The sequence below is a fragment of the Ischnura elegans genome, chromosome 11 (assembly GCF_921293095.1).
Source record: "Ischnura elegans chromosome 11, ioIscEleg1.1, whole genome shotgun sequence".
Taxonomy (NCBI): Eukaryota; Metazoa; Arthropoda; class Insecta; order Odonata; family Coenagrionidae; genus Ischnura; species Ischnura elegans.
Window position 1 is genome coordinate 13,412,229 of NC_060256.1, and position 11,769 is coordinate 13,423,997.

General features: G+C 36.4%; 1 protein-coding gene across 1 annotated transcript; it reads right to left on the bottom strand.

Moving 5' to 3' along the window:
• Positions 1–6,054: 6,054 nt before the first annotated feature.
• LOC124167835 lies at positions 6,055–11,710 on the bottom strand. Its single transcript, XM_046545875.1, has 3 exons — positions 11,426–11,710; positions 11,175–11,333; positions 6,055–7,783 (listed from the first exon to the last, which is right to left on the bottom strand). Exons 1-3 carry the CDS (start codon positions 11,461–11,463, stop codon positions 7,474–7,476), a joined length of 507 nt encoding a protein of 168 aa, XP_046401831.1. The 5' UTR covers positions 11,464–11,710; the 3' UTR covers positions 6,055–7,473.
• Positions 11,711–11,769: the final 59 nt, after the last annotated feature.

The window sequence follows — 11,769 nt, forward strand, 5'->3', positions numbered from 1 at the left end:
AGAAAGCTGATATACTGACTGAGAACAAACAATTAGCCTTAATAATAAAAAGGTCCCCATGTTTAATGTTGAAGGAGTATTAGTTATTCAAGAATATGTTTTTTTTTCAGTAATTCTATGTCACTGCAAAAATTGTATCTACCCCAGAAATACTGGTACGTAAAATTATTCTTCTAAAAAAGTTTCATGGCAGCCCCAATATTTTTAGAATTTATTTTCAGCTCATTAAAATATGATTCTCTGTCGATAATCCCGTTTCAAAATGAGGTTGAATAACATGAATAGCATCACATTTAAGATCCATTAAAAATTTTATTTGTCAAATACGTGAATGAAAAATGCTGAAGAGTAAATTTTAAAATAGCAATGACAGAACTATATGGGGAGGAAAGATAACCCAAATTAGCTTCTGGAGTTCCATCTTACACTTGTACTGACTGGAGAATTGAATGATCTCCATCACCATTTTTCACAACTAGCATCAATGATAGTTCAAATTCAATTCAAAGAGTGATTTTTCAAATTCTTACTTTTGAAAATTGCAGGCAAAAATCACTTAATGTATCTGGTTTCCTATGGTCTTCACAAAGAAATTTTTTTGCCAAAAGTACCTGCACGAGAGTAAGAATGAAAGAAATTACTGTATTTTTAGCCTGCAAAACAATGAGTATTTGGCATTTACTCACATATTTTAATGTGTCCTTGACAAATGTGTCATTTCTGTGCCTTGCATACATGATTGCTAAAACCATTCTTGACAAATCCACTCCACCTTTCATTGCTGCCTTTAGCTTTTATCCTCTCACTAGGGACCAGACTGAAATGTCTTCACCAAATTTTACAATGACAGGTAGTACTGTATTTCTTGGACTATGTAAGTCCCCTCCCTCAACGTGAGAGGAACTTTGGTAAAAAAACGATTTCACTCGCACTTGAAAATCATCCCCCGCATTATTTGACTCCCCAAGATTTAGGACAAAAAAGGCAGAGTGGGACCGTAATCAGAGCAGCAAGGTTATGTTTCTCTCCTCCTGCTTCTGATATTCCCATCATGAGTCCATTAGCTATCACGAAAGATATGGTGCACAATCATTGGTATTCCAGCTGATGGTGGCTATCTAGTCAAACACATGTATTGTTTAAATTATCCTTTTTATTGTAAACCTGTCTTTTATAGACATTCATTTTATACACACTGAGTACAAACATTAATATATGTATACATGTATAAGTAATCTCTCAAAAATTATCATAAACTATTTTTGAGAAATGCTGTTCAATATAAATATTTCTGTCTCATCTAGCTTTAGGTACGTGTTTGACTGTATATTTTACAAACCACAGGTAATATAAATATCATGAAACATAACAATGTGTAAATATAGGAAGGAGAAAAAATTTACCAACAGTTAAAAGGTATAAAGCAACAAGGGTATATATATTATCATTGGTATTATAAGGAATAAATGTCATATTGAAATACTAAGTTATTTACTAATAAATAAAATGAATTCTGTTGTACTTGTATTTTATATTACTATTTTTGTATAATATAGTATTTGTAAATATCATTCACCTCATCTCCATTTTATGGTTCCACAGCTAATAAAAAAATCTAACACTAAGGTACATGTTTGGCAATAACAATCACAGTTTTGAACAATATTTTGAATGGTGGTAAACAAAGAAATTACAATATCTAACATTTGGTGTTGCTCGATACAATGGCTTAGAGCCTATTAGGAACAAAATAAGGGATTTTCATGATCGATGACAATGAGAGAAAGCAGAAAGAAATCATAAACAGCTACATGTCACATGAGTAACAGGGCTTACATGTATGAAAGTTGTCTAGATCCTGCGGCCAAATGTTATAACATGGCAGGCATGTAGCTTGGGGGAGTGGCTAAAGCCTTCCCCTGAAATGTTTTCCTCAGTGGCTACAATCTGCGATACAAGTGCTGAGGAAAACACTTGCCCAGGGGGATCTATCCTCTTACACTCAATTTTTCAGTAACCTAGTCACATTCCATAATGCCAGCCAATAGCCAATGATGAATCTAACTCTCAGCATGATGCAATTGAAACATAAAGCCGGCTAAATGAAATGCATGGTTTTCCAATGCATGTATACAAATTGAAAACAAATGTCTGCATAGGCATACCTCCCAAGCAATCCATCACACAAATTTCTGGCTACATGCCTACACCATGGCCACCTCCAACATTTTGTATTAATATTAGGGATGGTCGGATCAGATACCTCAGATCCAAATATTCGCGGATATTGCCCTTCATCGGATACATCGGATCCACAGTTGCGGAAGACATTGGATCTGGATCCGAAATTTTAACTAATAGCTTCAGTGAATGCAACGGAAGTACTAAATCCACCTCACTACACTGAAGCATTTTCGGGTGAAACACAAGTCGGTATGCAATGAGAAAGTGACAAAATTCAGGGGAAACGTGCGTGAGGAAAGTTTTAATTCAGTTGATGGCAGGAATTTCGTTAGGGGGGTCCAAAACCTGGGGGGAAGATTTTTTAAAACAACAGGGTACAAAGTAGAGGGTTTCAAACTAATTTTAACACCCTTCATAATCGAAAAAAACTTCATTTTTCAAAGAAATCTATTGCAAATTCACGATTTTTCAATATTTTGTTTCCTTTTATGAAGGAAAGTTTATATAAATATAAACCGCCTGAAAGTTTATATAAATATAGACCCCCTGAAATATAAAAATGTTTTTATATTTCAGGGGGTCTGGACCCCCCCGGACTTCCCTCTCTCGCTACGCCACTGGTCAGTGGTTTATCCGAAGATTTTTCCTATTTTCATTTCCAAACCCAAGCGTAACAGTTTAGGTCCTGAGCATGTGAAGATGTTTTTAAAAATAACTTGAAAGCCTATAAAAATGATTTTTAATTTATAAAAATATTAAAATGTCTATGAAAATCTAAAAAGTATTCCTTTGATTGTATGTACCCAAAATGAACTTGAATAATTACTTCGTTTTTATAGCAGGGATTTGAAAATGCATTTGCATCCGAAAAAATCCAATCCGAAAGATCCGGCTCCGAAAATCAAGGATACGATCAGAATCCAAAAGAAATCCTGGATCTATCCATCCCTAATTAATATATAAAATTAATACATTAATATACAATATTTTGATTAATTTTAGTATTTCATTATAAGTTTTTATCTTTTTCCAAAACAAATTAGTATTTAGTTGACCCTTGCTTTACAATATGAGTCCATTCTGGACGACCAATCGTAAAGAAAATTCCATTGTAAGTTGAATTGTCATTATCTACAAAGGAGGAATCAATTTCAGGGGCATCAGAGTATGGTTTGCTACATCCACAAATGTGTTTTCTTAACATATGCAACGTGCACCTACATAATCATTGACATATTGTGCGAGTGGAAAAACATTGGTGAAATTTGAACTTTTAAAAGGTGGGGGCAAAAAAATCAGTTCGGATCCTATGCTGAATCCATTGTAAGTCAAACCCATTATAAAGCAGGGGACTGCTATATATTGATGACTTGGCATAAGGTCAAATTGCAAGAATTTCACGTATTGCAGCAATTTTATGATGATACTAGCTGAATGTTGCTATGTCACCTATAAAACTGCTGTCACAATACTGCGGCATAATAAACTGATATTAGGGTACTATCCATGGTATAACAATCATAAAAAAATATACAAATCATTTTGAATTTTCAAAAATATAGAGTAACCAGCTAACAAAAATATGAAAATTTCTTTCATGATTAATTTGATAGTTGTATAGAGTACACAATTATGCACATAAGGAATAATTTCTCATAATAACTTAGTATCGTGAATTAATAGAAAATAATAGGTGCCATTCTTAATATTTTAAGCCTTGAGACTAGAGTGCGTTTCGATATTGGTTTAAAATTTCTTTGCAGAATAGAGACAGAGATAAAATGCTACTCATGAAGCAACTAGTCAATACTACCAAAATACTTTTTTTTTAACTCATAACTTTTTGTGAGAGTACGGGTCACTCATACATAAATATAATTGATATATCTTTACCAAGCTACAAATTTTTGAACTTGAGGCCTTTTAAAGGATCTAAAAATGTCTACAAATAATGTACAAACATGATAATTTTCTCTCGTCATTAGCATAACATTTTCCACCAAATATTGGTGGTACCTTTATCATGGAAAATCCCCATAATTTGTACTTATTGAAAACCCAATACTTGAACAATTTCAAAATAAAATTAACAACAATTATAAATTTAACAGACAATGATTCATGATCAAGATGTACATATTCACAAAGCAAAACCAGATCAGTAACTTATGTAAATAAAACAGTCTCAGATATTACCAATGGAGAAGAAACAGCAGCATGGTACAACCCAATGGGTTAATAATATCCCACATAGCAACTGGGAAAATACAGGTACATATGTAATACCAAAGTTATATGATTTTAGCAACTCCGGGCAAATTAAGAGAATAAAATCCTATCAGTATTTTATAGTCATGAGAATCCTATCCTTCTACAAACCCAAAAGATATTATTAAAACCAACATTTGTCAGTTTTCACTTTCCAGCTAAAGTTCTCATGGAAGTACTACTAGCAGTAAAAAGTACCGATTACCGTATCTGAAAATTCATGTAAAAACCTATGTTTCCATTATGTAACGTCTTTCAATAACCTCTTAATGGCAAAAAAGAGATACACACTCCAAGTCAACAAAAATATCTGAAAAAGAAGCAACCATAGAGTGATTTTTAATAATCTATGAATTAGGGAATATAAATAAATACAATTTCATTCCACGTGAATTTGGCATTATGATTGTCAGTATGCTAAGGATGCTAGAGACTGTAGGAATATTAAATGGTAATTTTATCTAATTCATAAATATTATCTCTATGATACTATCAAAAATATCGAATATACTGAATAAAAAAACCTTGATATAGATTGTAATGAAATTCAACATTTTTTTTATTATATTAAGTATGAAAGTTGAGATAACATCTTATTCTCAAAAAGCTTACAAACTTTAATTTGCTTCCCTTCTTCAATTAGAGGGTCAAAAGGTTTAAAGAGTTGGAGAAATATCTGCAAGTATGGTTACTATAACCAGGGGCACAACTAGGAATGAAGGCTAAGGGGGTTTTAGGCACAACTAATATTGGGGAGGGGGGGGGGGTTAGGGACCATGGAGTTGGCGTGACATACGAAGTTGGGGTTTCCAATCTGTCTCTACTTGTTTGAGGGGTTAATGCTGAACTTTTTTCTTTGAAAATTGTGCTGTTTGGACAATGTTACATATTATTATAGTCTAATTGAAAATAGAAACTTAATGGCAATCAATTAGAACTGAAAAATAAACAGAAATATCGTCATGAATTCGTCGCTTTTGGTCTAATTCTTTTTTAAATCTCGTGCATGGCAGCTAATTGTCGAAACTATGGAGACATATTCGGGCCCAGTAAGTCACTCACCTAGCAGTTTTCGTCTAGAAACGGAGAATTGAAGCAGGTAGGCCAAAAAAGGTCAGTTGGTGAGACGGGATAGGGATGAAACACGCTTCAATTGTGCTCATGTGCTTTTCCTTAGAAGACAATGATTTATGGCCCGTATTTTCGGAAACAAAATGAAAAAACAACAGAGGAACAGATGGACAGCCAAGGGTGGTTTTCTGAAATCTGCGACGTAGTTACTTTTGACGTGGTTATTATCCTACGACGCTGAGATTCCCCCGATGATTGTTCAATCTCTAGGGAAGAGTCACACCATGTGCCATCGTATTTTGCCTCTTTTATTTTCCACGGCTGGAATTCTGCTACGTAACCCCTGCGAGAGCTTTCAAACAAAATGGTTCATGAGTAGGGCAAGAATCGCATGCGACGGTGCATTTGAAGAGAGAATCGGAACTCTTTCCACCCTTATGGGGCATTGCATTCACTGAAACTATTATTTAAAATTTCGGATCTAGATCCGATGTCTTCCGCGACTTAGGATCCGATGTATCCGATGAAGGGCAATATCTGCGGATATTTGGATCCGAGGTATCCCATCCGACCATCCCTAGTATAAACCTGAAAACCCAAATTAGTAAAATATAGCACACTTAACTTATCTGTGCTCCTTTGAGATTCAACAGACATGAAGCAAATGCATCACTTAACCACATCATGAATACATCGGTTAAATACATAGTTAACATATACTTTTGATGTACTATTCGTGAAATTTCAACTGAGTGTTAAGCAAAATAAACTGATGTTGATGGAGACTAATACCCGAAAACCTTGCTACGCAAAATAAACTGATGACAGTCTGTTTACTGTTTCTTGGTTTCAGCACCTCCACATCGTCCTAGTCAATTAAAAATCATGAAGAAACATGAGTGCGATGCACACCATGGGCAGTGGCTACAGTACTTAATAAACACAAGTAAGTCACACAGACCTGCGAAATTGCTTTCATCTTCCTTTCTCGTCTCTCACACATTTACCAACCCACTCAGTTACGGCCAGAGCATATAAATAACATTTCCATCGATTCTCATTGATTTCATCCAATCCAAACACATTCTCATTGAAAACTATAGAGGTACTAAATCACTTACACCATATAAAGGCATATTTCACATTTGAAGTTTAAACTCTAAGGTGGGAAAACTTTCCACAGCAGGCTCATTCACCAAATTTTAAGTTCTGATTACAATAGGTTTACTTTATTTTAAGTCAATGTAAGTAAAAAATTGGAGTCCTACCCCAAAAACAGGCACTGGCCACAGAGTTGAAATATAATACATATGGAGCCATAGTGCAATAACAATGCAGCATTTTCCTTTCATTGGATCCCTGATGATGCCAAACTTTTCTCGGAAGTGGCAATTTTTATGATGTAATCTTTATAATTGAGGTGGACTGAACGCAGGCATGATAAATTTTTTTTTGCTAACTACCAATTTTCTCTTAGATCTACTGCATTGCTGAAAATTTGGGTCATGGTAATCGCCTCAATTCATCAAACACATGCATGACTTATAACGTCAATATTATTGCTATTATTACTAAAAACAGGTGAAAAAATATATAGACATGTAGGAGTAAATAGCAGGTGAATTGAACACACACTGGATCCTCTATCATATGTAATAAAAATATAAGTTGCTTTGAGTCTCATTTCAACTATCTTTGGCTGTGTGAGATTGAAAGAGCATTTCACGCCAAGTTCATTGGTACCAGTGCTGTGTAACGCATTTAGAATAGTGTAAACACCAATGATCAGAAAAACAGTCAGAAATATTCACCCAGAAGACTTAATCAATTTGCCGTTTTCACAAAAATTAAAAACCCAAAAATAGTGTATTAAAAGATTACATATTTAGGGAAGAGTTCACCTTTACATTGGCATTTTAATGAAAATGCTTGCCTTCAAGATGTCACATTTCATGTTTGATCCTCCTCTTCTCCTGCTGTTCTATCATCCGCAGCTTCTATCTTAGACAAGGTCCTCGGTTTCAGCAATGCACTCTCACAGCAGGGACACTGACGATAGTGTAGTCCAACTCTAACTTTTCCCTCAACACCACCCCCCTTCTGCGCCCTTGTTTGGATGATACTTATCCGTCTCGGCACGGATGCGGCACTTGCTCCCTTCCCCGAAACACCCTCTTTCCTTGGGTTGGCCCTCTTCTGAGTCCCAGGAACACTAGCTCCTGCTCTTTTTGCAGTTGGCTTCTGCATGCTTCTCCTCTTCCTGGAATCAAAAATTGAATTAATACACACCTAGATTTGCAGGTATGTATCAAGGGCATAAGCAGGATCAAAACAAGAGGGGGCTAGCTGTGGTTGTTCAAGTTGTAACACAGAAAAGGTTATGAAACCATAATTTCAAAAATATTATAAAGCGCTTCATTGGTTTTTAAAATATTTTCTCAGAAAAAATTTTTTTAAATTTTATTTATGTACATGTTTTATACTAATACAGTGGAACTTGGTTATAACGGCATCGGCTGTAACGTCAACTCGGGTTTAACGTCACATTTTATATAGACCAACCAAAATTGAACATTTTATGTTGTACGAAAACCCATTTATATCGTCAACAAATATTGCGACGCTCGGGTATAGCATCAAAAATTTTGCGATTCTTAGGTTGCAAAAGTGGTAGTGTGATTGTATTATGTCCCAAAGTTCATAGAAACCATATGTAGAAACATCAAAAGCAAAAACAGGTCACAAGATGGAGGTTGAGCAGGTGACAGATGCAACTCTTTTGTTAATTGGTGTCTGGACATATTCCAATGTACGAGTAGATTTCAATGAACAGTGTTGTACGCAGCAGAACATTTGCGTTATTACTTTGCCCTTTCACTGAGATTTAAGGCTGCTTTTTTATAACCTCACTCAGATATAACGTTAAAAATCTTCTGGTCCCTTTGATGACGTTATAACCAAGTTTCACTGTATCACTTGTCTTGGATTTAAAGGAAATTTGTTCACAAATTTCAATTTATGATAAATTTATTTTTGCTTCTAGGGGTGCCTGCTGCCTCCTCCTGCCCCCTGCTGGGTATGGTATGTATACCTCATCTTACACAGTCAAGCCTTGGTAAGTGAGAACTGGATAATTGAGAAACCTCAACGAGTGACACTCATTACCAGGTCCTATCATTTTTATTAGAGATGTGCGAATAGTATCCGCGAATACTCGAAAGCATTAGATATTTTAGATCTCGAATAATTATGCTCAAAGTACGATCTCGAATACTTAGAATTTCCCACCATACACTGTTGCACGCACATCGTTGGTAGTTGACTTGGAAAAGTGTAGAGACCTCTAGTCGTTTAGTGCATGCAGCACCGTTTTAGACAAATGATTTAATATTCGAACTCGATATTTGAGTTTGAGAAATCTGCTATTCGACCCATCTCTAATTTTTACCCTTGAAAGCGCTGGCGCAAAATAAAAGGCACTGTACACATTCCAACCTGATCTCCCGACACAACTGAAGATCCCTGACCATCCCTGTCGGGGCCAGCTCTGCAGACGTCCAAACCAATCCACCCATCCCGACCAACTTACCAAATATTCCTCAGTACACAACGTGATCGCATGGAGTGAAGTTGGTTTCGGCTTTTGCCGGCAAAGGCTCCACAATTTTTGAAAAATCAAAAAATGGGTTTGGCTTTAGCCAATTAGGGTCTCATTGATAACATGAAAAAAAGAGATGAGTATGGGCGACGAAATGGTTGCTTCAGTTCCACCCACATGAATTTATTTCGAGAATTGGATGCAAATGATTTCCGAAATTATTTGAGGAGGGACGAAATTAAGAAATCCACAGTGGAATTTAAGGCAAAAGGTACATCAGGAAAACAGGCAAAACTTGACTGGAAGAATATATACAGACCATTAAGCGGGATACACAACTAAGCAAGCAGTAGAAGAGCACAAAGCCATGGGGAAATTTCAAACTCTGACTCATCTTCAAAACCATTATTGAGATCAAGAAGCAGAATTTAAATAGAGACACCTATTTAAAGATATAAACTATGTGGCATTTTTTAGTGTTTCCCCCCCCCCCCTAAAATTTCTGGTACCCCCCCAGAAATTCCTCCGAACTTATCCGCAGAACTTCTCCCACTAAGGACTTTTCGCGCTAAGGTTTTTCGCGCAAAGGCCCTTCAACAAAAGGCTCAGAGACTCTAAGTCTTGGAAACTCCTGTCTCCGGAAGCCCAGCACCCGGAACCCAGCCCTGAAACCCAGCCTACCTGCAGTGCAAGACTTATATAGGACTACTGCAGAGGAATACTTACTCCTTGGCAATCAAGGGGAAATGGGTCCTTAGTATGCAGTTTGGAGTGAGAAGTATTACCATAGTCCTATCACAACTCTATCTCCCTCCATGTGTTCCAATGAATATCCCTCTGATTGGACTGATGTCTCCAACCCAGAAGTTTGAGGGGAAAACTCCTGCCCTACACGCTGTTCACTTCAACTCAGGGATGATGTTTTGCGGAGCAGCCTGTCAACAGGGGCAGTTACGCAGCTGATTTGACATCGTCATTTCTACCCCTCCACTCCTTGGAATAATCCCTCCCCTCCACACTTCCTTGTCGTGGAATACCCAGCTCTCTTTTGCTCGAGCGCCCGTACCGCACGGATGGGTGGACTGACGTGAGTGATCTTAGAAAAATTATACTGCTGGCATTTAGTTTGGTAATGTTTCCTCTGGGATCATTAGTTATCATCGTTGTTTTCTGTAATAATTCTGATTTTGAATACTTCTACTTCAAATAGATATTGATGAAAATAACTCGTAAATATTTTTGACAATTTTTTTCTTGTGTGCTGATTTCTTGTTTGTGGAGTCTTTCCCTGAACCAGCTTGTGACCGATGGTTGGAGTTTCCCTATGTCTGGGCTTACGTGAACAATCTCCTAGATTAACGACGTAATGCAACAACTACATGGAATCCAGTCATCCAAAATATTTCTCCACCTCCTCCTTCGGGCTCTTACCTCCTCCCACCTCTACCACTTGACTTAAATGAAAGCCTACATCGCCAAGCACTATCATTTCTCATGAATAAGTGACAGTGAAACCTCGAAACAAACTCTGGGTGCATCACACAGCATACACGTGTAAGTAAATAACCTATATGGGCAAGTAATGCTTCAATCAACTCCAAGTTGAATGATAAAAGAAGAAGATATAAGGATTGAAATATATGAATGTGAGACGATGACGCAAAGAAGAAAACCTAAAGATGACAAAGTAGGAAATAAGTACATATGATGTTAAGGGAAAATGATATATGTAGAAAGTAGCCCTTTTTCCAGTCCAAAGATAAAGAAAGAAGATCAATTTACAGCAAAGACTGAAAAACAAAAAAAAACCATACATGATGGGTTTATATTGAGAAACGATGCTTTAACTACCTAACAATTCTTCCATTGACGATTACGTCACATTCCTCCCAATTCTGCGCTTAATGCTTTTTGGAAATTAAGAGTACGTTACAGGCTAATTAAATGCAATGATAGGTATCTTTAATGGTATTGGACTAGTACATGCCAGTCTAACATGGCAAAGTAGAATTTTTATGATAAATATGACTAATATGCCCATCAAAATTGTTACCTTCCCTTCTTTCTTTTTGAATTTCGCCGTCTGTGATACGGGTTCCGCATAACATCAGGAATTATGTGAGGTGATATCTTCCCATCTTCCACTTTTGTAAGAAATGGAAAGTTGACTTTGGGCCATTTGGCATACATGTGATCAATGAGATGAAACCACCTAAAAGGAACATCATAAGTTCATACAAGTATGGAGAGGCACATATCTAGCAAATACACATGCGCGACAGAAGTAAATAAAAAATTACTAACTCTTGAGATTTAATTTCCTCCATAGCTTCCATGTTCATGAAAAGCTGGCAATATTGTTAGAAGTCACAGATGACGCGAAGACCATTAGACTTGATTTCTACATTGATTTAATTATCACTCAATCCTGAGACGATTGACATAGCTTCAGACATATAACCAGAATTTAAAGGAACCCTTTCCCGTTTCTACGCTTCATGACAGTGCAATTAGGAACAGAAAGTAAAGACTTTTCTTGCGAAACTGTAAACAAAGTATTTCAAGAATACCAACAACACATTTATTCGTTAGTGTATTGTTTCACCTGCACAGAAGCTGCAAAGGACTGCAATAGATGGCGTTGCTGA

Bases quoted from the DNA above. Each gene is read 5' to 3' on its own strand.
- LOC124167835 (XM_046545875.1), bottom strand. From the start codon at position 11,463: ATGAACATGGAAGCTATGGAGGAAATTAAATCTCAAGA. The intron at 11,334-11,425 runs GTTAGTAATTTT...TGTTCCTTTTAG, and splicing joins GAGGAAATTAAATCTCAAGA to GTGGTTTCATCTCATTGATC. The intron at 7,784-11,174 runs GTAACAATTTTG...TTTTGATTCCAG, and splicing joins TCAAAAAGAAAGAAGGGAAG to GAAGAGGAGAAGCATGCAGA.